This window comes from Poecile atricapillus, chromosome 1 (genome assembly GCF_030490865.1).
Source record: "Poecile atricapillus isolate bPoeAtr1 chromosome 1, bPoeAtr1.hap1, whole genome shotgun sequence".
In the NCBI taxonomy this organism is placed as follows: Eukaryota; Metazoa; Chordata; class Aves; order Passeriformes; family Paridae; genus Poecile; species Poecile atricapillus.
The window spans coordinates 175593891-175618626 of NC_081249.1; the positions used below are offsets into that span (position 1 = coordinate 175593891).

The window sequence follows — 24736 nt, forward strand, 5'->3', positions numbered from 1 at the left end:
ATTAGAAGATGATCATTTAGTCATAATGCTGCATCTAAGAGAAATATTAGCATCAGAAAGTGTGTGTAAAAGAAAATCTACATATTTAGCAGCTAGAAAAATCTATTGCCCTTCTCAAAAAAACCCCAGCTTTACCACTCTGTTATACTAACACCTAAAAATACTGACCAAACATTATCAGTGCACTGAAAATGTAACACCACACTGAAAATGTAACATTGATAGCATTTGTTTATATTCAAAAGAAATCCAAGTGTCTTTGTGTGTGGCTTCCATTTTAATCTAGAGCCCCAGACAATTTCTTAACAGGATGTTTCCTTCCCACTAAAGCCAACATGCTCTGATGCTTCTTTAGAACTCAGTGTAAGAAGGAAAGGAGGAGGAAAGGAGCTCTTCCAGTGAACAGCAGCCACTGTGAAGCTGCAGAAATTCAGCCTGTAGCCAACTATCACCAGTGCTGTGGAATCAGATGCAACAATCACCTCCAGGTAGAAGCCACACTGAGGAACTGAAGGTCCAGTAAACATCTCAGTTGTCAATTCCCACTAGTTAATCCCAAGACTCCTGGTGAATGCCCCAAATCTCAGCCTTTTTCCCCAGAGCAGACACAGTGTAGTGCTTCTCTTGAGCAGTGCATGTGCATTTCAGAGAGGCAGTTCTGACTGCATTTGTTTGTCACCAGCAACACATAATACAGCACACAAGCAGAGGGGCTGGAGAGAATTTTGTCAGGCAAGGAACAAGCAGTTAATGAGCTGACTGGGCTTTGGAGATGCTCAGTGCTTTCTATTTAAATTCTCAGCTCCCTCCTCAATTCTGGCCCTCTTCCTCCAGTTCCCCTCATCATGTTCCTTGTCTGCTAATCACAGAAGGAACCTTAAGCAGTTAAAATTTAGGCTCTGAACACAAACTAGAGCAGCCTGGGGTGACTGCAGCTTGCACTGGCTGTTTCTGGGAGGCCCTATCAGAATGAGGAAAACACTCATTTCATCAAGAGGCTCAAACACAAATGATATTTTATTACACCCTGAGGTTCCTGTTATAACAAGCATCTACACGACCACATTTTACCTCCATCTCATAATTATGCAATATACCTGCAACAAATCCACTCCTCTAGTACTTGTCACTGCAGAAGAGGAATTGGTACTTAAGAGGTACTTAGGAGTCCCAGTTCAACCACATAAACGCTGCTCCAGAAGCTGCAATGAGTCTGAAGTTCATGTTTATATTTAAAATATGTAGTGAGTTATTTCCAAAACCCAAGAGAGCCTCCAGAATCACAAACAATCAACTCTGAGCACAACTTGTGATTTTAAAGCTCCTCTTACTCCTCCAGGGGTGGATTTTATTGTCAGTTGATTTCTGTAAAATTTATCAGATGTATTTTCAGCTAAAGGAAGTAACTACTTGACTCACATACAACAGAAACTCTTCAGCAGGAAATGTCCAGATTTTAGCTACTAAAAACTCTCCTCTTTCCCTCAAATGGTCCCATCATTGACTACCCCATTTTGTTGGGTCAGTGCTCCATGAGTTTCTATAATTTACTACCTTATCCAATTACTTCTTAGATCCTCTATTACCATAATATTTACTGGTATCCACTCTTAAATGCATCTTTGTCCACAGTACTTTCTCAAAAAAAGGGAATATGCTGATCCTTCTCTTTCCAAAAGGTTCTCAGAGATATCTGGTGACGTGATGAGGGCCAGGAAGAAGTCCAAGTTAGGTCTCTCAGTTCATAGCTTAACATTCTTGTCACAGAATCACCTTTTGATTCTTTACAGAAAAGCCAGGCAGATCCAGTTCACTAGGCTCACACACAGCCCAAAATCTTAAAAGCTTAATTCTCATGTCCCAGGCAAAGATGTGAATAAAATAACTAATGGAAAGAGTTAGGAATATATGGCAGGACAAGGACGGAGTGTCACCAGCAACAGCTCTCCTCAAACCCTTTGCTGTACAGATCCGTTTTTTCCCCACACACACAAAAATCAAACCCCTGTCTTTGCATGCAGACAGGCAGCAACACTGGAGGACACTGGCATCACCAGGGAGGATCATCAGGAAGCCTTCACTTCTTGGCCATATGGTTGCTACTGATTAAACCCTGTATTTACCTGCTGCTTTTGTTCTGGGAGATGACCACACACTGTCAATCATTAAGCAAGCAGGGGAATGCCCAGACACACAGACAGGCTCACACTGCCTGCCAAGTTGGCTGCTAAACCATACAAAGGCCATAACTATGCAAACACACTTAAGTGTGGCAGTATGTTTTTTCTGTTTACTCTTCAATCTGAGATAAGAAGAGGGTCAGGGTCAGGGCCTCACGTGATTTCTATGTGTCAATATCGCAGCCCTGCTCTCTTCTGCTGGAATTAGGCTGAAGAAAGCTAGGACAGAGAGCAAACAGCCAAAGGAACTCACTGCTTTGAGGATTGCCACTGCATCCTGCTGGAGCCACGTTGGGTAGACGACTTCATCATTCAGAATGGCCTCGAAGAGGTCGTCCTCGTTCTCGGCCTCGAAGGGCGCGTGGCCGCACAGCATCTCGTACAGCAGCACCCCCATGGCCCACCAGTCCACATCGGGGCCATACAGCATCTCCTGCAGGATCTGCTCCACAGACAGGAAAGAAACACCAACCCTGAAGCTTCATATTGGAGCAGGGGAGGAAAGAAGGATTTGGAAACAGTGATACAGAAGTTCTCGCTAGCAGCGCTCTCTGTTAGGCTGGTGGATGTCCAGCAAATATAAAGTGATCTCACTCTGGGAACCCCCAGATCAGCACAAAGGCTCATCAGATGCTTTAAGCAAGTCTGAATTAGCTTGTCTGGGTGTGGTAGTTTGGCATTTAAGGAAAAAAAGTGTGAAGCTAGTGCTAAAAACCACCACACTGGGTCACCTGGGAAGCAAGCCCTTAGAATGATGCTGGGGTTGAGATGGAGGAGAAGGGACACTCCAGCACAACTGGCTGAGCCTCAGAAGCAGCTGAGCAGCCACATGTGTGAGCTGACATCGCCTCCTCCTTGCCCTTGGGAAGAAAACACCTACCTGGCTCCAGCAACAAGGCTTTCAGCTGGAGAGGGGAAGCTGTGTGAGTGTGGGAGAATGGTGCTAACATCAACCACAGACAGAAATTCAATTGTGTTGAAGGATGTGAAACCTTGTCAGAACATCTGGCAACATCTGGAGGGCAGCTGTGCCTTAAAGAGGTGTTTATTAATTTTGTAGTGAGACTGGGGAATGACAGGGAGTGTGAAGAGGTAGAAAAAGGAACTGTATAATGAAGGAGAATTCAACCTCCTTTCAAATCAATCTGGGACAGCATCTGTATGTGCCTCTCAAGATTTTTGCAGCTGTATTTCCATTTTTCACCTCACATTTTCAATAGAAAAATATAGGCTTATTTTGGTGCATACAGCAGCCTGAAGATTTACTCAGACTTTACTTCACTAGAAGCTGATAATGCATCTAAGGAGGAAACCTTGAGTTCAGCAATGAAATTAGGCAAAGCCAGAGACACTGTCATTTCCAAAGCCCACCTAGACTTTTCACATGGTGGCCATTTTCCTGACCAAAGAAAGGTTTTCTGTACCTCTGGAGCGATGTAGTCCGGCGTGCCACAGAAGGTGGCTGTGGTGATGCCATCGTGAATGCCCTCTTTGCACATCCCAAAGTCTGCCAGCTTGCAGTGCCCCTCGTAGTCCAGCAGCACATTGTCCAGCTTCAGGTCCCTAAAATGAGAATCATTCAGAGTCACTATGTGCTTGGAGCAACCCCACACAGAAGCAGGCACCATCCCAGGCCTCAGAAGCTCAACCTGCAACCTGGACAAACCTCATCATCATAAAAAAATAAATAAAAGGCAGGCAGGAGAGATTTTCTTTTGCTTCATCTCTTACAAAAGGAAGAAAGAAGCATCATTCTGCCAATGGCATTTAATGCAGGCAGGTGCTGCAGGAGTTTGCCCACATGGGTTTCCAAGCACACCAAATCCTGGCTGGCAGGGCTCCTGCTCATTAACTCTGGGACTCACTGGAGCAGAGGTTGCCAGAGCTGTCAGATTGTGTAAGGATGCTGTGATGTAGCAAAATGCTGCACACAGGCCACATTCAGATTCAGCAAAGCTGCACTGGGGCAGACACTGGAGCTGGGGAGCAGAACAAGGCCTCAGCAGAGGGGAAGCACATTCCCTATTCTCCTGAGGTGCTGGGGCTTCAGTCCCAGATCTCCTTGTTATCAGCCTGACTGAGAAACCCCATCTGGAGCATTATCCAAGCTGAGAAGAGAAGAGAAGAGAAGAGAAGAAACTCCCTACTGACATCACACCACATGGGCAGGGGGAATCTTCAGGCAGCACAGGATGCCTCCATCATAAGGCAAAGTCTTAAAGTTTTCCCAGCCTTTTCAATTCCAGCAGTGCACTAATATAAGCAGAGAACATCCCCAACAGCCCTCACTGGAGTGGGGACCTCCTTGTCACTGTCACAAGAGACCTGCAGCCCAACAAGCTGCAGGGGGACAGTTTTCCAATACATCACCTCTAACAGCCTGGGAGCTCCTCATCGAAAGCAGAGCTGCCAAAATGACAGAGCCCTAACAAAGCTTATCAGCTTGCCTGCCCTTGAGATTGCCCAGGGAATAGCCTGCAGCCAGGAACACGGCTAGAAAGAATGGGGTCATCTGCAGACTTGGGCAACGCCTGCCTAAAAATACACCAGCTTGTAGTACCTCTGCTTTGCAGCTGCCAGACAAGGTCCAGGCACCACTGCAGATGCAGGAGAGGAGCTCTGATGGAGCTCTGAGCAGCACAAACAGGTCACAGTTCATTTTCTGAACTGTCTTGGGTGCTGGCCCATGAGCTGTCCAGAGCCGTCACAGCAGCACTGTGACAGGTGAGACCTTGACAAAGCCACCTTCAAAGTCATTCTGATACCCACATCAGGATCAAAAAACTAAATACATTTTAGGGTCTCAGAGCCCCTTCATGCTGGATCTTGCCCTGTGGTTGGATATTTATTTCTCTGGGAAGGGGGAACAGTAGGGAGAGTGGTAATGTAGGTGGTGACATCTCCCTGTCAATATAAAAACCTATGGCTGAGCTGAAATCTGAATCTAGCTTGATCCTGTTCATCCTCCATCTATGATCCTAAAGTGAAAACCAGGGGGTTGATGGCTCTGTAGTGCACTGGCATTTCCACAGGCCACAGGACTCCAGACAGCCCTCCCTCAGCCACACTGCTGCACTGGAAAGATCAAGGACACATTGTGTAAGACAATCAGAGCCACATCCTCTTCTAAAGAGATAAGGAAAAGTATTATTAGCCTCTTTTGAATGGATGGCAAATCGAAGGATAGAAGTTAAGAAATTCTCCCCTGTCCCCCTGAGAAAAGGCTGAACACCAGCTTCCTGAATTCCAGCTCAGATTTAATCACAAGATCACACATCCTCTCTCTTCAAGATGGTTTGGCAACACAAGCCAGCAAAAAGCCTTCTGCAATGCTGCTGCCCTTCCTGGCAGGCCCATGAGCTACCCAGTGGCCAGTGAAATTTGGATGCCAAGGACAGTGCCCATGCCTGTCTCACACTGCAGTGTTTGCTCTGGGCGGGATGCTCAGCAGGAGACACTTATTTTTTCCTTTCTGAGAATCACAAATGATGGCTGTGGCATGTGGGCAAAGGCTCGTCCTGGAAAGGCTTTAGGCGAGCACAGGGAGAGGCTTGTGCGTGGTTGCCCCTGACAGCTCATCTTCAGCAGTAGTTTACAGCCAAAGCTCCTGTTGCTCTTCCCTGTGGTTCCTGGCAAGGCAAGGAAGCCCTCCAAGCATAAAAGCAGGCCTTGTTTTCAGGAATCTGCCACGATGTGGCTAGAACGCACAGTTTATTCTTGGCTCGTGTTTAAATGCAGCAAACACCTTCTTGGTCCTGGACAGTGATGACTGTTGTGGTGTGCCCCTAAAGATACAGCTGGAAGGGGAATTTTGGTGGACTCACTTGGAGATCCCCCTAGCAAACCTTCTCCTGTTCCCTGAAACATCCACCACGTCCTGGAAGGCTTTGGGAGCACCTCAAAATACACCATCCTTACATCTGAGCCAGCAGAAACACAGTCACAAGCATGGAAGAGCAGAAGCAAGAGACAGCTACGGGGCTGGGCCAGCTCTGCTGACCACGTCACCAGGGCACGCTGCCACTTCCCAGCCTCTGCCCCACAGGACATGCTGCAGAACTCCCAAATCCCTGCTAGCTGCACAGTGCACCATGCTCATCCCAGCTCTGAGATGGCAGGAGTGCTGCAGGTGCGAGAGCGCTGCGCTGGCAGTGTCCTCCCAGAGAGCCTCTATCTCTGTAATTGCCATTAAATTTAAACTGTCTGCCTCTCGCTGGGTAAGCATAGTTTTAACCACACGAGGCAAAGCTCCAGCCCTTGGCTTCTCCACACTGCACGTTAAACCCATTAACAGTGTCTGTTGTCTCCTCCTGACTTCTGTCCAGCAGCGTGAAACCCAACACTCACATTTTCTATTTTCACGTAACCTGTAATGTGACGTTATTCTGGCTCTCACTTGCTCAGACCCTTGGCTACATGCAGATCATCTCAGAAGAGGACCTCCCATGACCACAGAAGGCTGCTCAATGCTCTTTGCTCGGCACAGTGACAGGAGATCATCCTACACTTCCCTCTCTGGGCAGGTCTCGTGGGCCAGCACAGTGGCAGCCTCAGCCATGGACTCCTCTGGAGCCTGCTCTCTCTGGCTGCCCTGTGAAAGAATACCCTGGGAAAGCTGTGGTTTGAGCATTTGCCCCAAGCCACCCCAGCAGTTGTGAGCTCTGAACTCACAACTGCTTGATGCTGACAGGTCTCCCCATGCACCAAACCCCGTAAGCCAGCACGGCTACATGAGAGGAAAAACACTGACAGTTCTCTGAGATTTACAAGGAGCTCTTCATTTTTGCAGCAAGGATTCCGGGAAGCTGATGAAACTGGAAGCCATCCAGCTCAGAAAGGCCAAATCTACCTCATTTCCTTAATACTTGCATTTTCCATTCAATATTTTTAGCAGTTCCATGAAGCAGTAACGGCAGAGAGGTTTTCTGAGGCTGCGTTTCTAAGGTCCGGCTGAGGTTCTGCCTTTCGCTGGCAAACCTTCCCTGGAAAACAGGCTTCATCCTGACTCAGAAAAGGCTGTCTTTGTCCTCACCTTCAGCTATGGCACCCTGGCTCAATGGCCTTGTTTAGTCTAGACCCAGAAGAAATGACAAAATGAGCTGCTTCAGTGTCACTCAGTGGGAGAGGTGTTCTTTGCACATCTGCTGCTCGAGTTTGACATTCGTAAAAAAACCAAAATTACAATTGCAGATGATCTGGTCCTTTTCCAAAGCATCTGTCAAATGCAATTTCCCTGCACCAGGGAGTTTTGCCAGGGAATGTGTGTTATACACGTACCTGCCACTCACTCTGCTCTGACCATCTCACTCCTGATGTAGGAACTGTATTTGAAAGGATGAAATTTGGCAGGTTTTTCCCTTATTTTGGTTTCATCACCCTGTGGTAAGGATCCAGAGGAGCAAGGGTGGCAGACACTGGCTTCCTGCTGCCCCTCAAGGTTATCCCAGGTTTGCTAATCTCTAAGGTGCAGTTTAAAGCTCATTAAAGCCTGGTGTTCCCATCTCAATGCAAATCACTCAGTCGTGAAAGCTGTGGGTGCCAGCCACAAAGGTGTGGCTAACATTAAACTCCAGCCAAACGGTTTTCAAAAAATACACAATGAAAGACAAAATCCCCAAATGTGAAATTAGCTAAATGACTAACTCTGCCTTTTCTGAAGGGGAAAACTTTCCCTTTATATACTCCTTGGAAACACTTTTGGGTGAGCAAATGTGCATACAAGTCCCTTTGCAAACAGGGACGAGACTTTCATTTTTCTCCACCTCTTCTGCTGAAGTCATTTTACTTCACAAAAATACTGCAGTCTCCATCATGATGCAGAAAAATGTGTTTCTATTGCTTGCTCTGGTAGTCAAAGTAATACACATTTCCAACTCCTGCTCCAAAATCATTGTGGGTTTTTAGGTTTTTTTACTGAACCAACTTCAACAGAGGAGAATGAAAGATGAACAACCTGCAGAATAGCACAGTTGGTACAATAGTTAATGAAAAGGCAGTGGTTTTCAAGTTGGAGGCTTTGATCCAAATACAGTGGACAACAGATTTAAACCCATACTTTGATTAAATAAGGAGGAGAACAGATGGAGGTCTCAGTTTTATGTAAAGCCCTAAATACTCATGTGAAGCTGATAATGTTTCCCATTTTCCTTTGCATTCATAAGGAACATCCAAACAAAAATACTTCATTTTACCTGAAACCAACGCTCTCTTGACTTGCAAAAACAAATATAATTACTGTAAAAAAGCCTTAACATTTATTTTGGGCCCCACAAAATTATTTTCTATCTTTCTTCCCATACTAAATTTTGGAGACTCAGTTAGGAAACTCAAAGAAAATAATTTTCATTAATCTATTCCCACCAGTTTTGGACTAGGGATCTTCACATTTTGTGTCCAAGATTTTATACCACTTTGGGAATTAAGGCCATTTCTACTTTAAGTCTTGGGTTGTAGACAACTTGCCTATAAATTCCTTTACAGAAAATGGTTCACATCTCCCACGTTTTTCTAATAACATTCAAACATTATTTATTTCTATGATCAAGTAAGCTTTTATAATCAGAAACTCATAATCTCACAGCCACAAGGAAGAGTTAAGCATGTCCTAGGTAAAGCTGAGTGGCAACAGTAAATACAGTCTGAAGCTGACACCTGCAACATATTCTACCCAAGCTAAGACATAAAAACCCAGGCTGAGTTGCTGGTATTTGCTGAGGCACATCTTTAGGGCAGGAGGAAACACTGAAATCACAAATGAAACACCAGGGCCTTTGATAAAGGGAGCCACAAAGCTGAGATCAGAAAAGGATCAAGCTGCACCGAGCTGGAGAAAAACAGCTGAAATCCTGAGCTTTGCTGCCAAATAAGAAGAGGTAGGACACTGTTGTTACCCAGCATATAACCAGTGTGTAGGCATTTACACACACCACTGTGTGGGCACTGCAGGCTGAGATGGAAAGTGTTGCTTTACACACCTGCAGCTTCCCAGCACAATCCCTAAAATCCCCTGAGGTTTAGTCTGTGCTCCCCATCCTCCCCAGCACTGCAGGAACTAATGCCGAAACACACAGGGACTGCAAAACGTAACTTCAACTCTTTGTTTCCTTGAAAAACATTCCTTTGGGTAAAGAAAACATTTCTTTTGGTTTCCAAACAACCTCTGAGGTGAAACCCACCCAGAGCACTGTCAGCTGCACAGACAGCCTGGCTACAGCAAACTGCAACCTGCAGTGCAGCGTAACAGGACAGAAGTGAAGGGAAGATCTCTCCAGATATTTGTAATTTGTAATTACCAGAAAGCAGGAATGAAACATAGCAAGTGCCCTTCTACACTGGCCTAGGAGCCAGAAGTTGTTTTTAAAAGCTGACCAGACTTAAGTGTTCAGGGACTGTAAATACAGCCACCACGGCTCCAGGCTGACCTTCTCGTTTCTCACAAACAAAGCAATAGCAGAAATGTGATATAATAATTCAAGGATCCAACACAGACTCGAGGTAAGTGGTACAAGTGAAACTCCACTGAAAATCTACCCTCATTGCTGGGCCATTTAACAGTAGACAGCTGTCCATCCCACAGGCACCTCAGCACATGAGCAGTGCTCCAGCCAGGAGCCCAGCACCATTCTGGGAGCTTTTACAGCCTCATCCCACCACAGTACATCCTGTACACTCCACAGACAGTAATGTGCCATTATTCTGGCTCTCATTTGCTCAGGCCCTTGGCTATATGCAGTTAATTTTGGAAGAGGACCTCCCGTGACCACTGAAGGCTGCTCAATGCTCTTTGCTCGGCACAGTGACAGGAGATCATCCTACACCTCCCTCTCGGAGCAGGGGGAAGCACAGTGGCAGCAGAATGGGAGGGGAATGTGGCAGAATACACCAAGAACCTCCTGCCTTGTCTCTGCTTTACCCAACCCGCCCTGCTGGCATGCAGAGCACAGCCCTTTGGGAATGTTCTGCGTCCATGCATTAGGATAAAGGTGTGATGGATTAGGGATACTCAGCCTCCAAAGCAGGCTCCACCTCTCTTGCAACACAAGATGTTACAGACTGATGCAATATGGACTCAAATCCAGGGTCAGACACAGCACTGGAATATTCTGAAAGATCTCACCACAGCACAAGGCCAAGGACTGCCCTGAGGGCAAGGTCAGGAGTGTGTGAATCAGCCCAAGACAGATCCTCACATCTGTGCTATTCAGCATGTCCAAAGGCACTTGGTCAGTCTTGCACACTCATGGGGTAATGAGTCTGGTTCTTGCTCTGTTCCTTGGGCTCCAGACCAAACAGACTGGCAAGCTCTGTATCCAGAAATGCTCTGTTATTATTAAGTCAAGCAGCCCTTTGAGCACAAGGACGAGTTTCTGCAAGCAATCTGCCTGCATTAAGGCAGCACCATGGGGTTTTTGGCAGAGATGGGCTGGCACCGGTGCTGCTGGCTGTCCATCCACCTGACCCCTTCCTGCCGGCAAGGGCTCCCTGGAAACAGCTCCCTGGCCCACATCAGAGCCCTGGCCCTCTCCTGCTAAACCCCAGGCTGCTGCTCTGAAGACAAAGCAGTGCCCGAGGCACTGACTTTTCTTACAGCACAGGAGATGGCATTACCCAGCATCCAAGACCTCTCCAGGGTTTGAAGCACCGGCATTCCCACCTCCCCTCCCTCTGGGCACTAGAGAAGGGCACCTGTGGAAGCTTAACACAATTACAGCATTTCATCGCCACTGAGATGAGCAGGCGTGATTCATCCTCCAGTTAAAACAAGAGTGGTAGGCTCAGGTATAAAGGCAGAGACTAAAAACCCTGGGCATACCACGAGAGATAATCACAGAGCTTCCCCCACGCTGGTGGTACCGATCCAGCAGGACCTCACAGTCCCTGAGTCCCTCTGGGGTCAGGCACACCTACAAGCTTCCCCTTTATTACACCCACAGCAGCTCTAAGAGGGCTGATGACAGTGTCCAAAGGCAGCTTTACAAGGGCAAAAAGACAAGGGGGGAGCATGTGAAATGGGGCAGCCACGAGCCAGAGCCATTACTGGTGAAACACAGGCATGCTGGAGGTTGCCACACTGGAGCAATCCCAAAGACGGCACAATCCCTATAATATATTTATACATCCAAATTGGTGTGCGTGCATTTTTTTATAGATACTTATATATAATCTATGTATTACTTGCTGCACTTTTATGTGGGACTGTAATCAGGAAAGAGGAGCTACACTTGAAGTGTTTCCCTGAATCCCAGAGCAATTGTCCTCCCATTTACTGCAGGAAGGGAAGAGGTGGACCAAAAAAAGGCTTTTGGTATGGATGCCACGCGTTCCCTCTCCGGATGAGCCAGCCTAGTCCTGTGATAGACTCCTCAGTCCCACTGGGCAGCAACACTGGAATTTACTGGCCCTGAAACATTACTTGCTGAGTTGCTCCCAACAGAGCTCCTATTTTACCATTGCCAGAAAAAGAAGGAAAAAGGAAAAAAAAAACCAAGGAAAAAAACCCAACCACAATGCTTCTTTTTGTGCATCCCACTGCCCGAAGTCTTCAGAGGAGGAACACAACAGACTCAAGGCCCAAATGCAGGAACAAGAATCAGGGGACTGATGTAGCTAGGAGAGGTTAAAAAGCACAAGCCTGTTGTGTCACTTGACAAAAATAGATCAATGTTGATTCAAAGCCTGATATGGAAATTAAAATAAAATCAGGTTTGTGCCCACAGCACAGCATGGTCTCAACACTACAAGATGGAGTGAGAGTTACCCAGGATTAGTCATTACCAGTGCCCAGAGCCCACCACAGGGCTGCTGAAGGCCCTGTCCCAGCTCCAAGATGACCTGGTAGCATCAGGGTTGGCCTGTGCTGCTGAAAAGGCTCCTCCTTCCCTCAGCACACAGCAACACTTTTCATCACACTCCTGCTCATCCCACAGCTGCCATGGAATCCACCCTCTCCACACTCCAGTCTTAGGAGGAATATTTTGCTCTTAGAAACACCAAAGAAAATAAAAATAAAGGCGTCCCTATCCATCAGGATGCTGTGTGCAGACTGCCTCTGGCACTGGCTTGGGCAGCAAACCAACCTGTGCTGGTACTGGCGATGCCAGCAGGGCTCTGTGGGAAGGACACTCCTGCCTGGAACCTGTAAATCTGGTCAGGCAGACTTCTTCACATTCATCTGATACAGGTAAGGATCACTGTATTCTGAGCCTGACTCTAAATCCAGGGAAATCAGTGAAAAAAACCAATTCCTGTCAAGTTCACTCAATTCTGAAATAGGCCCTGAGAAGAAAAAAAAACCCAACAACTTAACCTTATTAAGGCTCTGAATTACAGATCCAGATTTATAAAGCTAAGGCTATAGGTGCTAATCTCCTTTCTATAATGGAATAAACAAAGCTGAAGGCAGAAGTACTGTATTTTTAGACAGGATTTTTAAAAGCACCTTGCTTTAGCCTGTAGATTTCCACTGCCAAACTTACTATTAACTTTTGAGGGAGCATCCGTGCAGGCCCAGCACGGCTGCTTTTGAAATTCTCACCATCTGCACTGAATTTTTATGCACAGAGCAAAAGAACAGTCTCCCTGCTAGTGACACATTGTGGGCACAAAGCACACAGCCATCCCACTGCTGCACAGGAGGGGGTTCTGCCTGGTTCCCCTTGGAATAAATGAATGAATTTCCTAGGAAATGCTGTCTTGAGAGCAGTTTCTTAAAAAAACAAACTGACACCATCGCTGATATAACTGGCTCTTTTTTTTCCAAGACTCCAGGGAACCTTTGGGCAAACACAGTGCTTTTCTGACTGCTCTGTTCTCTCTGCTTTTAACCACAACAATCACTCAAATATAAAATGGAAGATGTAGGAGCCTTGAGGATGGGTCATTATCCCAAGATTTAGTTTCTCATTTCATGTGAATTACTGCTGTTATTCACTCATTACAGGTGATTCACCCAGAGCTGTGTGAAGCCCAAGGATCCTGGATTAGCAGGACAGAGCCAGGTGGAATTCCCAGCTGGGCATGCTGAGCTCTCTGCAGTCCCACTCTGTCTCCTCCCAGGCTGCCTGTGTGCAGGAACCAGTGTCACTGACCTTTGTGCCAGGCCAGCAGGGACAGATCAGACCCCATGTGTCATCCCAAATGCCACACAGCATCAAAAAGACCCCAAAATGCCCATCAACAATGCTGGCTGGTATAACCTCACATCACATCAAGTGCTTAACCCTCGAGTCTCATTGGTCTGGGCTCCCTCTTCAGCTGGCACAGGGGAACAGATGCTTTCCCAAGCCACCTCAGGCCCTCTAAATTTGACTCACCAGCTGACAAGGCTACCAAAGTTCCCAAATTAGGTGTCTTAGGTGGCTGCCTGATTGCCAGTAAAGCAGCAGTAACTCAGAGCAGGAGTCAAGTGATGCTCACCTGACACTCGTGCTACCAGGCACGAGGAGCTGCCACTGCCTTGTTCCTGTTATGTATGAAACAACTGAATCACAAAATGCAGTAAGCCCTGTCTCCACTGACCCCATCAAGGAAAAAAAAAAAATAGAAATGGGATATGAATGAGAAAAGCTTGTCTTTACACTGCTCAGCCCTTGAATTTTTAGCACATTCACACATCAAGTCCCTGTAAGTCCCTTTGGCCTCAGCAATGCGTGACCATGGAGAAGGATACCCAGGGTACTGTGTGTCTATCTGGAAATCTGCCTCTTGGCAAATTAAAATTTTAATATTTTAGCTGTGGAAGATCTGAAGTCGTGAGGTCCCTCTTGCTTACACAACTATATGTCTTGATTATAAATCCCTTTGGTCAGGAAGAAGACACCACAAATCCCCACTGAAACTTATTTCTAGACTGAGGAGACAAGAAACATTGGGCAAAAATTTTGGTGCCTCTTGCTGAGGCACGACATCAGATCAAAATTCAGAATTACAGATTTTCTACTTACACCTCCCATGTTTATAACACAGACCAGAATTGCACAACAATTCATATTTTCTATCACAATACTAAAGTTACTCAACTTGAAGGCAAGGTGATTTTCAAAAAACTCTTTCTCTCTGCTCACTAAAGTTATACCCAGGTGACATCTAAAGTGCACTGTTTTTTAGCTCATGTCCTCATCAAGGTTTAGCACTCTCCACCTACAAGGCTGTATTTTTATTTTGTGGCAGGAAAGCAGTTCTTAATGTTATTGACAATTCCAGCGGGTTCAGCCATCAAGTGCTTCAAACTCATCTCCACAGTCAAGTACTGCTGCTCTCAGACTGGACTGCTGCTCTCAGATACTTTCCCATGAATAAATAATTGATTGAGGACTAATGGAAAACCATGGAGGCTCAGGGAAAGCAGTGACTGTACTGTCCTGAGAAAAAGGAATAAAAAGGGCATTATTTTAACACCAACATGCTGAAATACATCACCCACAACAGACATATTAAAGCTAATGAACCCCTATAACTTTTCTAGATGGATTTGCAGACATGGAGCAATAGATGGCCCCTGTCCTCGATACACTTTGGGGACATCACTTTTAAGTTCATCCGTCCTCCATCTATGTTCTCCAACAAAATCCACAATGCTTCACAAATGGTTTGCAGACTTCTCCGTGGTTTTGCATGAGGAATGATTCCACAGTACCTGAAATGATCCCATGGCTGTGAGAGCACAGGACACTGTTTGGGGGGTGGTGGTGTGGGTGCTGCAGTGTGCTTTGTCCTGGGCTGGTAACAGGAAAGCAACCACACCATGGCACAGCAGCTGCTTTCCCATCAAGGTTATGTCCAAGAGCATTTGGAATCAGCTTTTAAACACTGGGTTACTTCACTTCCCACCTCCCATTGTCGCTGTGGTGACTTGGGAGGCACCACAGTGATTCAAACACAAACCCATCCTGCTTCCTCTCCAGCCAATCCCTTAATTTTGCACTGCAGGTTTTGAATCCCTGAGTTTCCCTTGCACACGCCTGCATCTCCAGAGCCATCCCACCCACCTGGAATTCAACCCTTGGGCACTTGGTTTGCTGCCCCCAGCCCAAGTGCTTGCTGGCACTCCTGGCAGCCATCACCATGGCTGGAAGGACTCAAAACAGAGAACAGCCAAGAAGATGATGACATTTATCAACAGCCTCTCATCCCTCCACAGCAACCAGGGCAGGCACGGAGCAGGAGCTCCAACCAAAGTGATGCTCGGATGCAGCAGGCTCTGTCCCAGAGCTGATCCAAGCTGTAGGGACCAGGCAGAAACACTTCACCCGCACATCCCCAGATGAGCCTGCCTGGAAGACTTCCTTGCCAAGTGTTTCTCCACCCTGGTTTTCCATCTCAAGCAGAAGCACTCCCCAGCCTGCCGGCTCCGGTGCCCACACGGCACCTTCATTCCACAGGAGTCAGAGCTGCAGCGCTGGTGACACATGACTCAAACACGCGGTGAACCGCTCTTAATCCCAGCAGCCGAGCCAGCAGAGCTCCCCTCTGTCCTCAGCTGCCCTTTTCTGGGCAGCTGAAGCTTTTCCTGGCACCTGACTAGAAACCCTGTGGCTTTCACCTCGTATGCATGAGGTAAAACATGGATTTGGGCTTAGAGCCTTCCTGCATATTGAAAGGGAAGTGTTTGGGTTTAGTAATGTCCAGCTGCTAATGTGGCATCGGGGCCGCTTTTCAGAGCCTAGAGACAGCAAGATCCCTTTTTCTGGTGACTTAAGTCTCCTCCTCCAGCAGCACAGCCACAGTGCTCTCCAGCTGTACTTGCCCTCCCATACCCTGTCCCATCCGTGCTTTTCAGGGCAGTCAGGGTGCTGCACGCCTGGCAGGGAGCTGCAGTGATGGAGGGGGAACCCAGTGCTTCCTCACACCCTACAGAAACCCAAAGGCAAGAGGAAGGCCCTGTGTGTGGTACAGCTGCAGGCTCTGCCCCGGGCAGAGGACAGCATTTCACATTACTCATGTTACAAGCAGTTACAGGAATGGAGACATTTCCTGGGTGGCTCTGGCCAAGCTCCCCCCACACAGTAGTGTGGTGCTACACAGGACTTCAGGGAATCATAGAAGAGAATCACAGAATGCTTGTGGTTAGAAGAGACCCTAAAGTTTATCTCATTCCAACCCAGTTGCCATGGGCAGGGACACCTTTCCCTAGAACAGGTTGCTCTAAGCCCCCTCCAGCCTGGCTTTGTACACTTCCAGGGATGGGGCAGCCACAGCTTCTCTGGGCAGCCTGTTCAGGTGGCAGCCTCAGTGACTGCAGCCAGCCCCTCTCTTCCCTATCACACACCCCGAATTTTGCCAGACCCTGCTCATACCACACTATGCTGCTCCACAGCACTTCCCCTAGGAGCCACATGCCCCCAGGCTGAGCCATTCCTAGGATCAAGTTGAGCCATTCCTAGGACCAAGAACCACTCAAATGAGCCAGGATGGAAAAGTCTCGCCCCTCCTCCACACGAGTCCTACATGGGTCTGTTGTTGGTATAAACCACAAGTTACTTCATGACTTTCTGGCACCTACAATCAGCATCATCAGCCAGCGAGTGGGACAGGCTGCACACGCATGAGAGCAAAACCACAGAGGGGTTAACCCTGCAGTGGGCTGGCAGAAAACCCATGGTGCTGAGAGCTCTCAGAGCAGCCAGAGAGCCAGAGACTGTGACTCACTGGGAGAGGCTGCACAAAAATAGGGCTTTCAGCAAGGCCCACAGGAATTTCTGCAGGGAGATTCTTCCCCTAGAGACAGGCAAGGGAACTCACCTCACCTTTCCCATCAGGGAGCAGATCTGATGACTGCTCTGCCAGAAGAGGAATTCACTATTGTCCAGCTGGTTGTTTCCAGTCTGGCTAAAAATGGGATCACAGGAGACTAATTGCTTCACTGGAGGAAAAAAAAAAGAAGCAGTCTGGAGTGACGGAATTATTTTGTAGACTGTTGTTGTTTGGGTTTGTTTCCATCCTGGCTTAACGAGCATTAATGACTTCAGATGGGGGAGGAAAGCCATTAGGGAGAACATGATCCACACAGCTACCTCTGGCCCAGCACACACTTCTGTCCCAACCAACCTCTAAAGCCCTGATGGCATTCCTCCCTCCTCCAGCCCTTCAGAATGCAGGAAGGTGGCTGAAAGCAAAGGGAAATGTTAATTTTTCCCTTTTAATTGGCCTGACTGGAAGTGCCAGCCTCCCTGCAGCTCAAATACTTGAGCACGTTAGCAATGCTTGGCAGCATCTCCAGAAAAACTGCTGTCCCTCCTCAGTGGCAGGGAAACAAAGGGAAAACATCCCAGAAGAGTGGATGCTCCTGGCAGAGAACAGCAAAGCCCAGAGTCGGTGAAATAAAGTTTGTTTGTTTTGTTTGCGGAAGCCACGCTGAATCTTCTGAGGCTCATTCTGGTGTCTGGAGAGACAGAATGAAACCCAAAGCCAAGACAGGTAATTAATGCTGAAATTCCTCCTTACATAACAGCGCTGGGACAGACACTCACTTGGCCAGCGCTGCGTGTGGCTGTGCCAGCACCGCCCAAAGAAAGCCTGGGAGCAAGCAGTGCCTGTGCTACACCCAGAGGCTCCAGGCACCCTTACACACTGTGGGCTTCAGGGAAATTGGGATTGAATGGGAATGATGTGCTCATTTCTATAACCCAGCTCTATTGAAGGAGAGCTGTCTTTTAACTGCATCCCCCAGGCAGCAGGAGAACAACCTGAACTACCCCAAACCACAGCCAGGTCCCAAGGAAAGACACAGGCAGAGTAAAGACTTGGAAATATTAGGAGCTTCCCTGGAGAAGAGGTGGAGAATTCCAGCACAAGCCTGGTTGTAATAAAGTGAAGAGCAAGTAGGGAAGGCTCTCAGGCAATTAAACAGGGACTTCAATTTCCCTGTCCTACACATGACAGAACGTGTGATTCCCAATACTACATGCCACATTTCACTCATGCACAGGTAGCAGCCAGGCCTCCAGAGACCATCCTCTCTCCTTCATGTGTCCCCATTCCAATACCAGCTTATTGGCAATATTTGGCATTTGCTGCCTCGCTTCCTGGCCAGCAGAGATCCAGAGATGCCATGGGCTGATGCTGGGAAGCAGCATCCAACAGTTCTGGCAGAACTTCTCCTGACTGTGGCTTGGGAAAACTCAGTCCTGCAGGACCCCAAGGCAGCTCTGAGTGGAGATGATAAGGGGCAATAAATAGGGCAGGCTGCAAGACAGTTTCCCATTAATTTTATCACACCAAATAGCTGTCCTTCCCCCAGGGCTCTCCCTGTCAGGGCAGTCACCAGTTTGAGTGAGCAGGGCAATTTCACAAGATCAAAAGAGTGTAGGGGGGGGTCTATGACATAGACTGTCCCCGCATGAATCCAACTTCATCCCACTCAAGCCACAGATGACCTGTGGTTTTAGGGGTTTGAAAGCTGGTTTCCCTTTGCTTTGGCTCATTTCCAAAACCTCATGAGTTCCAAGAAGCAGCACAGTTCAGTATTGCCTTTTTTGAAAGCAGACAGGGAACTATGTTTCAAGTGTCTCAGTCCCTGATAAAAGATATTTATTTAACAGATATGGAGCCACAAAGGCTTATTTGGGCATTTTTTTCTGTGTAAGGATAGGGGGAAAAAACCATCAATTCACGTGGGAGTTACACCAGTCTTATCTCAAACCTACCACCAGCAGATCAGCTGCCATCCATGGGCTACCCCAACTTCAAAATTATCTCTGCAGTGCGAGGCATGAGCTGACTGCCTGAATCTCCCCTGGCTTGGTGCATCCCAAGCAGCACAAAAGACACCGAGAGCTGTCACCCTCCTGTAGGGTTGACCCTGGCCCCAAAGAGACCCCAGCAGGAGCAGGACTGGCAGGCCCAGCTCTGGCTCCACGCTCTGTGCTGCTGCAAGGGTGGAGTGGCTGGGCAGTGCCGCCTTCTGACCTTCCCAGTGGGTGGACTATCTCTCTGGGAGCTTGGCCAGCTGGCAGGAGCCACAGCTTCTCCTTGGCTTTCTCATTTATCAAGGTTGGATAGAGCAGCAAGAAGCAGGAGTCAGCTGCCAAGGTTTTTTCCTCCCTCTGTGCTCAACAGGGTCTGAAGGTAAAAAGTTCTGGCTGTAAAGCTGCTGTTTGGGCACAAAGTTTCAAGCTACTGCTTAAAATATATGAGAAATTATATGAGCAATACTGGAATAGGGAACTCCAGATAGGAAAAATGGTTATAAAGTAAAAGAAAAAATAAAAGAGAAGGTGCAGGAAATGTCAAAGGTTACAGTAAATTGATAAGATTATGTCAAAATCTCCAAAGCATAGATAAGCATACAATTCCTCAACTTATGGTTAAGAGATACTGACAAACAGAAATACAAAGCACATTAATTCAGCTTTTAGGCACGAGTCAACAAGGACATGGGACCCTGCCACATTTTCATGCCCAGGTAAATGTCAAAAGGAACGTAACAAGATCCAGAGAAGGGAGGAGAAAACCCAAAGCCTGCTTGCTAAATGTCACACAGCAGCTCAGAGTCTTAGCACAAGTGCCACGGAGTCTGGACACTGAGACACACGGCAGCCTCACTACCAGAGCCCAGGCTGCCTGCCTGGAATGTCCTGGGAGAGTCCGAAGGGAGCACTTCCTACTGCCCCTGCTGTCACACGGGTTTGCACATTGCATAATGTCCCCCTGCTACCTTGCACAGCTAAACCTGCTTTTCCCAGTTTTCCCCTTCCTCCATCCCCCTTCCTTTTCCAGCACAACAACCAAAGATGGCATGACCCACTCTGGCCAGGCACCATGACAAAAATGTTTCAGACCAGAAATGCTTCAGACGTGGCTGCACACATCCTATTGGATAGACTTAGCCATGGTAGTATGTCTGGATCAGGGATTTAACTAGTAAATAACCTCCCCTACCTGGAAGTAATTTTCTTGATTCATGAACGCTCCCCCCACCATGCTGCTGAGAGATTTGCAAAAGCAGCTCTGGATGTTAATAATAAATCGTGCTTGTGAAACTTTAATTGATTCAGAAGAAATCAGCTTAGAGCATGGAGGATCTCCGTGGTTTTGAATATATCACATTTGTACACAGTTGAGACTTGAAGGCTTGCTCCCCTTTCCATTGTTGTCAGCTGGAATACTGCCACTGCTTCAGTGGAATAATAACCAGGTAATACAATTCCAAGATTAAATTGTGCCCTCAGGCACAGCCTCATAAAAGGGGAGGTTCTCCATCCTTTTAACAGCAAAGGTGCCATGACTCAGAGGCCAAATGAGCAATGCTTTCCCCCTGCTCCATGAGAATGGGCCCCATAAAGAGCATCCTGGCCTGCACCAGCAGCTAAGGACAAGCCCCAGCACCAGTTCAGCTGGCACACAGAGGGCAGAAACAAAGCTGTGCCCACCATCCTGCCCAGGGTACCACTGGCAGAAGAAGGAATTCTCTCCCACAGAAATTCTGAATTGTGAAACACTTATGACTGCAGCACTACCCTGTCAGAGTTGAAATTTTCGATTGTGTTACCATTTTTAGCTTATATCTGCATCACTACAGGCAGCTCGAAATAGAGTCTATAGATAAGGTGTGACAGTGATGCACCACTGATATTAAAAGTTGCTGGGTGGCTTTACAAAATTCCTCTGCTTGGAGAAAAGCAGAGTAACCCACCTGCTCCCTGACATAAAGAACAAGATCGAAACATTGGGATTACTGACCAAGGAAACATCAGGTGCCAATCTTGACACAGCTAAAAGAGTAAGTCAAATTCTCCCTGGGTAACTACAGCTGTTGCTGCAGGCCAAATATTTCAACACAGAGTCTCTCATTGTGGCCCTCACAAATACAGCAACTTCCCTCACTGCAACACGTTGTGATGCAAGAAATCTTCCATTTCAGCAAGTCAGAGGAGCAGATGCAACAGCGTTTTGTCAGCATAATCCTTCTTTCAATAAGTTGTACAAAACATTTATTAAGGTTGACAGAGAGACCTTTTCCCCAGCTATATATATCAGCCTCCCTAATGCCAACCCAGGGCTCATGTTCTCAGAGAATGACACTGAAAGCTTCCTCGTTTTGAGATGGGGACAAAGATCAATAAAATTACTGCATTAACTCCGGGCTGGAGACCTCAGAGCAAATGTTTTCAAAATTCATGAAATCATATACCTGAATGGTATCAGGGAATGTGTTAAAAATCAGATGAGCAGTTCTGGCTGAAAATGTAACAGTAATATTTAGGGGAAGTCTGTAAAAATAAATTTTAAGTTACATGAAGTGTAATTCAGTTTTTATGTTTCCTCCTTCTGGTGACCTTTATGCCTTTAAAATAGAATTAAGAGAGCAGGAAAGACAGAAAACCAGTAGTTTTATAGAAAAGTTTCTTAGTTTCAAAAATTCTAATCTAGATATTCCCTGGTGCCCTGGGACTTAAAGATTGAGCCTAATTTTGGTTTCTAAGTCTCCTTTCTTTGTGAACTTGTCTGTAATTGTTACACATAGCTATTTCTTAATTGCATCTGCATGCTCTTTAATTGTGAAATGCCTCCCTGAGGATGTATTAGTCACAAAAGGAATGCCAGAACACAACTCACATCTAATCACTTATCCCCTCCACAGATGAGCAGTGCTCCTCATTTTTATTGCACCAGCACCAGAATTTTCAAACAACGCCGAGCTCTCATTGCAAGCATTCACTAAATGAGTCTGTGCCTGTAAGAGTTCACGTTTTTATATGCAAATGTAGCAGCTACACCAAAAAAGAGTGGAAGTATGAGAGACTGGCACTCAGGGAGAGGTTCTCCAGCCTTGGGGCAGGTGGATGAACTACACAAACTCTTGAGGCCCCTTCGAGCTGGAGTTTTTAATGATTTATACAACCTCATTATGTGCAGGGTTTGCAGGTTTCAAATCAGTCCCTTTAAATAACCATAAAGGAAAAGTAGACACCAGCAGAGCCAACAACTTCTGTAGGCTATTCAGTAGTCCTTAGTCATGTGGAAAGTTCCACCAAAGTTCACAGACGATATACAGTGGAGTCAATGGGGCACAGAGATCTGATATGTGGATCTCAAAACAGGACTGCTCTTCGTAAGCAGAACTGTAAATCAGGACTAAACTCTCCTGCACTCTGACTGATTAAACATGACACAGAAACGTGAGAGGCTGTTTTTTTTTTTCCTCTCTGCACTTTCCATTTGATCAAGTGCAGAGAAACAACCCTTTAAGCACTGCATGCCAGAGGTTGTAAAAGAGCCCGTCTCACCATCATGCAACAACCACATCTGAGAGGGAAACTCTGTGGAAGATGCACAAATCAGTCTACACGAGCTGTTGACTGTCAGATAAGATAGCCACAGACATCACTACACTCCTGACCCTCAGAAACATCCCTTTATGTTTTCTAAAGCTGAATGAGGCAGTTCCAGAGACTCCAGCATGAAAATTCCTCTTCTACACTAAGCAGTTGTTGTAAGGATGGGACTGCTGGTGGGCTATTCTGTGTCAGCTGGCAGCTTTTAGCTGATTTGCTTCACTCATTCACCAGAAAATCAGCTTATATTTCATCCCTTCTGCTGCTCTCGGAACACAGCACATCCTTCATTTTGCTCTGCTTACATTTATATCCACTCTGGTCTTTGGGGCCCCAATCCCACACAGCACTGAGCCTCAAAGCTCTCCCAAACAGAGTTCTTGAAGTGACATCAAGCAGATCCCACAGATGGAGACTCACACCCATTCTGGCACTGGTTGAGCTGTTTCCCACCCCTTCCTCAGATGCAGACAGCTCTGCCCACACAGCCAAATCCATGGGGAAGAGAGGCATAAAATACATCAAATCAGCAAGGATTACCTACAGAGGAATCGACTGTAGCACATCCAAGCAAAAACCTTCACTGAGCAATAGAACAGTTTGGGTTGAAAGGCACCTTAAAGATCATCTCATTCCAACCCCCAGTGCCATGGGCAGGGACACCTTCCCTGTCCAAATCTGCCCTTGAACACTTCCAGGGATGGGGCATCCACAGCTTCTTTAGGCAACCTGTGCCTGGCTCTCAACACCTTCGCAGTAAAAAATTTCTTTTAATATCTAACGTCAATCTACCCTTCTTCAGCTTAAGGCCATACCCCCTTGTCTTATCACTGCATACCCTTGCAAAAAGTCTCTCTCCAGCCTTCTTGTAGACCCCTCTTGGATATTAGAAGGCTGCTATCAGGTCTTTTTCTTTCAGAAAAGCTTAAAAACACCTCATTGAACCAAAGGCTTATCTTTATTTGCCAAGAAAACAAAGCTATGCACAGCACCTAAGCAAACCACCAGTAATCCCCAGGTAGCCCCCCAGCCAGCCAGTTTGCCTTGCAGAGCATTGCTGCTATCAGTCACAGATCCAGTTCAACTGCTCATTCACCTCCCTGGGGAAAGCCCCTTGGCTTCAGGACAAACAAGATCTGGCTCCAGATGTGAAAAAGGGTAGAGACGAGAATAAACAAAATCACCAGTTGCAAAAAAACCTACCAAACAGAAAACCAGCAACCAAAAAACAGCAAAGAGTGAACATGAGGAATCCCTATCTACACTGTCATGACCCATGGAAAAAGCAAACAGCACACTGAAAGAAGTTGCTCTGTTAACAGTGGCTGTATGTAATTAGGAAAGGCATTCAGCTTCTGTTTTCAGCACGTAATTTTTAATTGATTTTGCTGAAAGAAACCTTAGTGTTGTTCCACTTAACAGGAGTCTTTCCAGCAAAACTGGTCTCTGTAAAATGCTTATGTAAAGCTTCCTTCAAGTGTCACAGGCTCATTGTTTGAATTGGCAGGGAATGAACCTGTTGCAAAAAGCTCATTCCCTACATAAGCCAACAGTCATGAGACACACAGCTGAAGACCTGGTGGGTCTCCTCCACCAAGGAAAGGTGATGATTTCAGAGACCTGGCCAGTATCCAGAAATCCTTTCAGATCCCAGAGGAGAAAGTTTTTTCCCTGTCGTAAGAAGTGCCCCACGCACTAAGGAGATGCTCGCAGGTAACACACAGAGGAGTAAACTCTGCCTGTTAGTGTGCTTATCTTACTTTGCTCAAGAGCTGGAGTTCAGCCCCAAGGCCAGACCATGTTCTCATCTGGATAATTGCATTATTATCTTTTGCCTTCCAGAAGGACCATGCATCCTATTAAACACCATTGAGTCCCAGGACCAATACACCAGAGCACAGGGATTCTTTGCACACCCTCCCACATCCAGATGTGTGATAGGGCACCAGCAGACCCCCAGCACCTCCAGAGGGGTCAGCTGCATTAGAGACATCAATGTAGATACAAAGGCAGTGAAATGAGCTGGCCAGCATGAGCCTTCAGGATAAAACAAGCTTCTTCAGCCAGCCAATAACCAGTCCTTCTCACCAGCCTTTTAGCTCCTCTGGCTCATTACAGCTACATTACCCCTATGTTACACCACCTATAGTCTTAAGGATGGATCTGCCCCCGTGCTGTGCCAAGCAGTGAGCTGGGGCATGGAGGTGTCCCTGTTGTCCAACTCTACACCTCAGGCTGGCAAAGCCACCACTGAAGTCCAGGGTGCACAGCTGACACTGTCCC

At 46.9% G+C, this 24736-nt stretch overlaps 1 protein-coding gene across 1 annotated transcript in view; it reads right to left on the reverse strand.

Moving 5' to 3' along the window:
• PRKCH (protein kinase C eta) overlaps positions 1-24736 on the reverse strand; it is a 113470-nt gene that overhangs the window by 16180 nt on the left and 72554 nt on the right. Inside the window, exons 11-12 of the mRNA XM_058827789.1 lie at positions 3605-3743; positions 2434-2622 (exon numbers count right to left, since the gene is read on the reverse strand). Coding sequence (XP_058683772.1) covers positions 2434-2622; positions 3605-3743 — 328 coding nt within the window. The remainder of the gene's footprint in view (positions 1-2433; positions 2623-3604; positions 3744-24736) is intronic.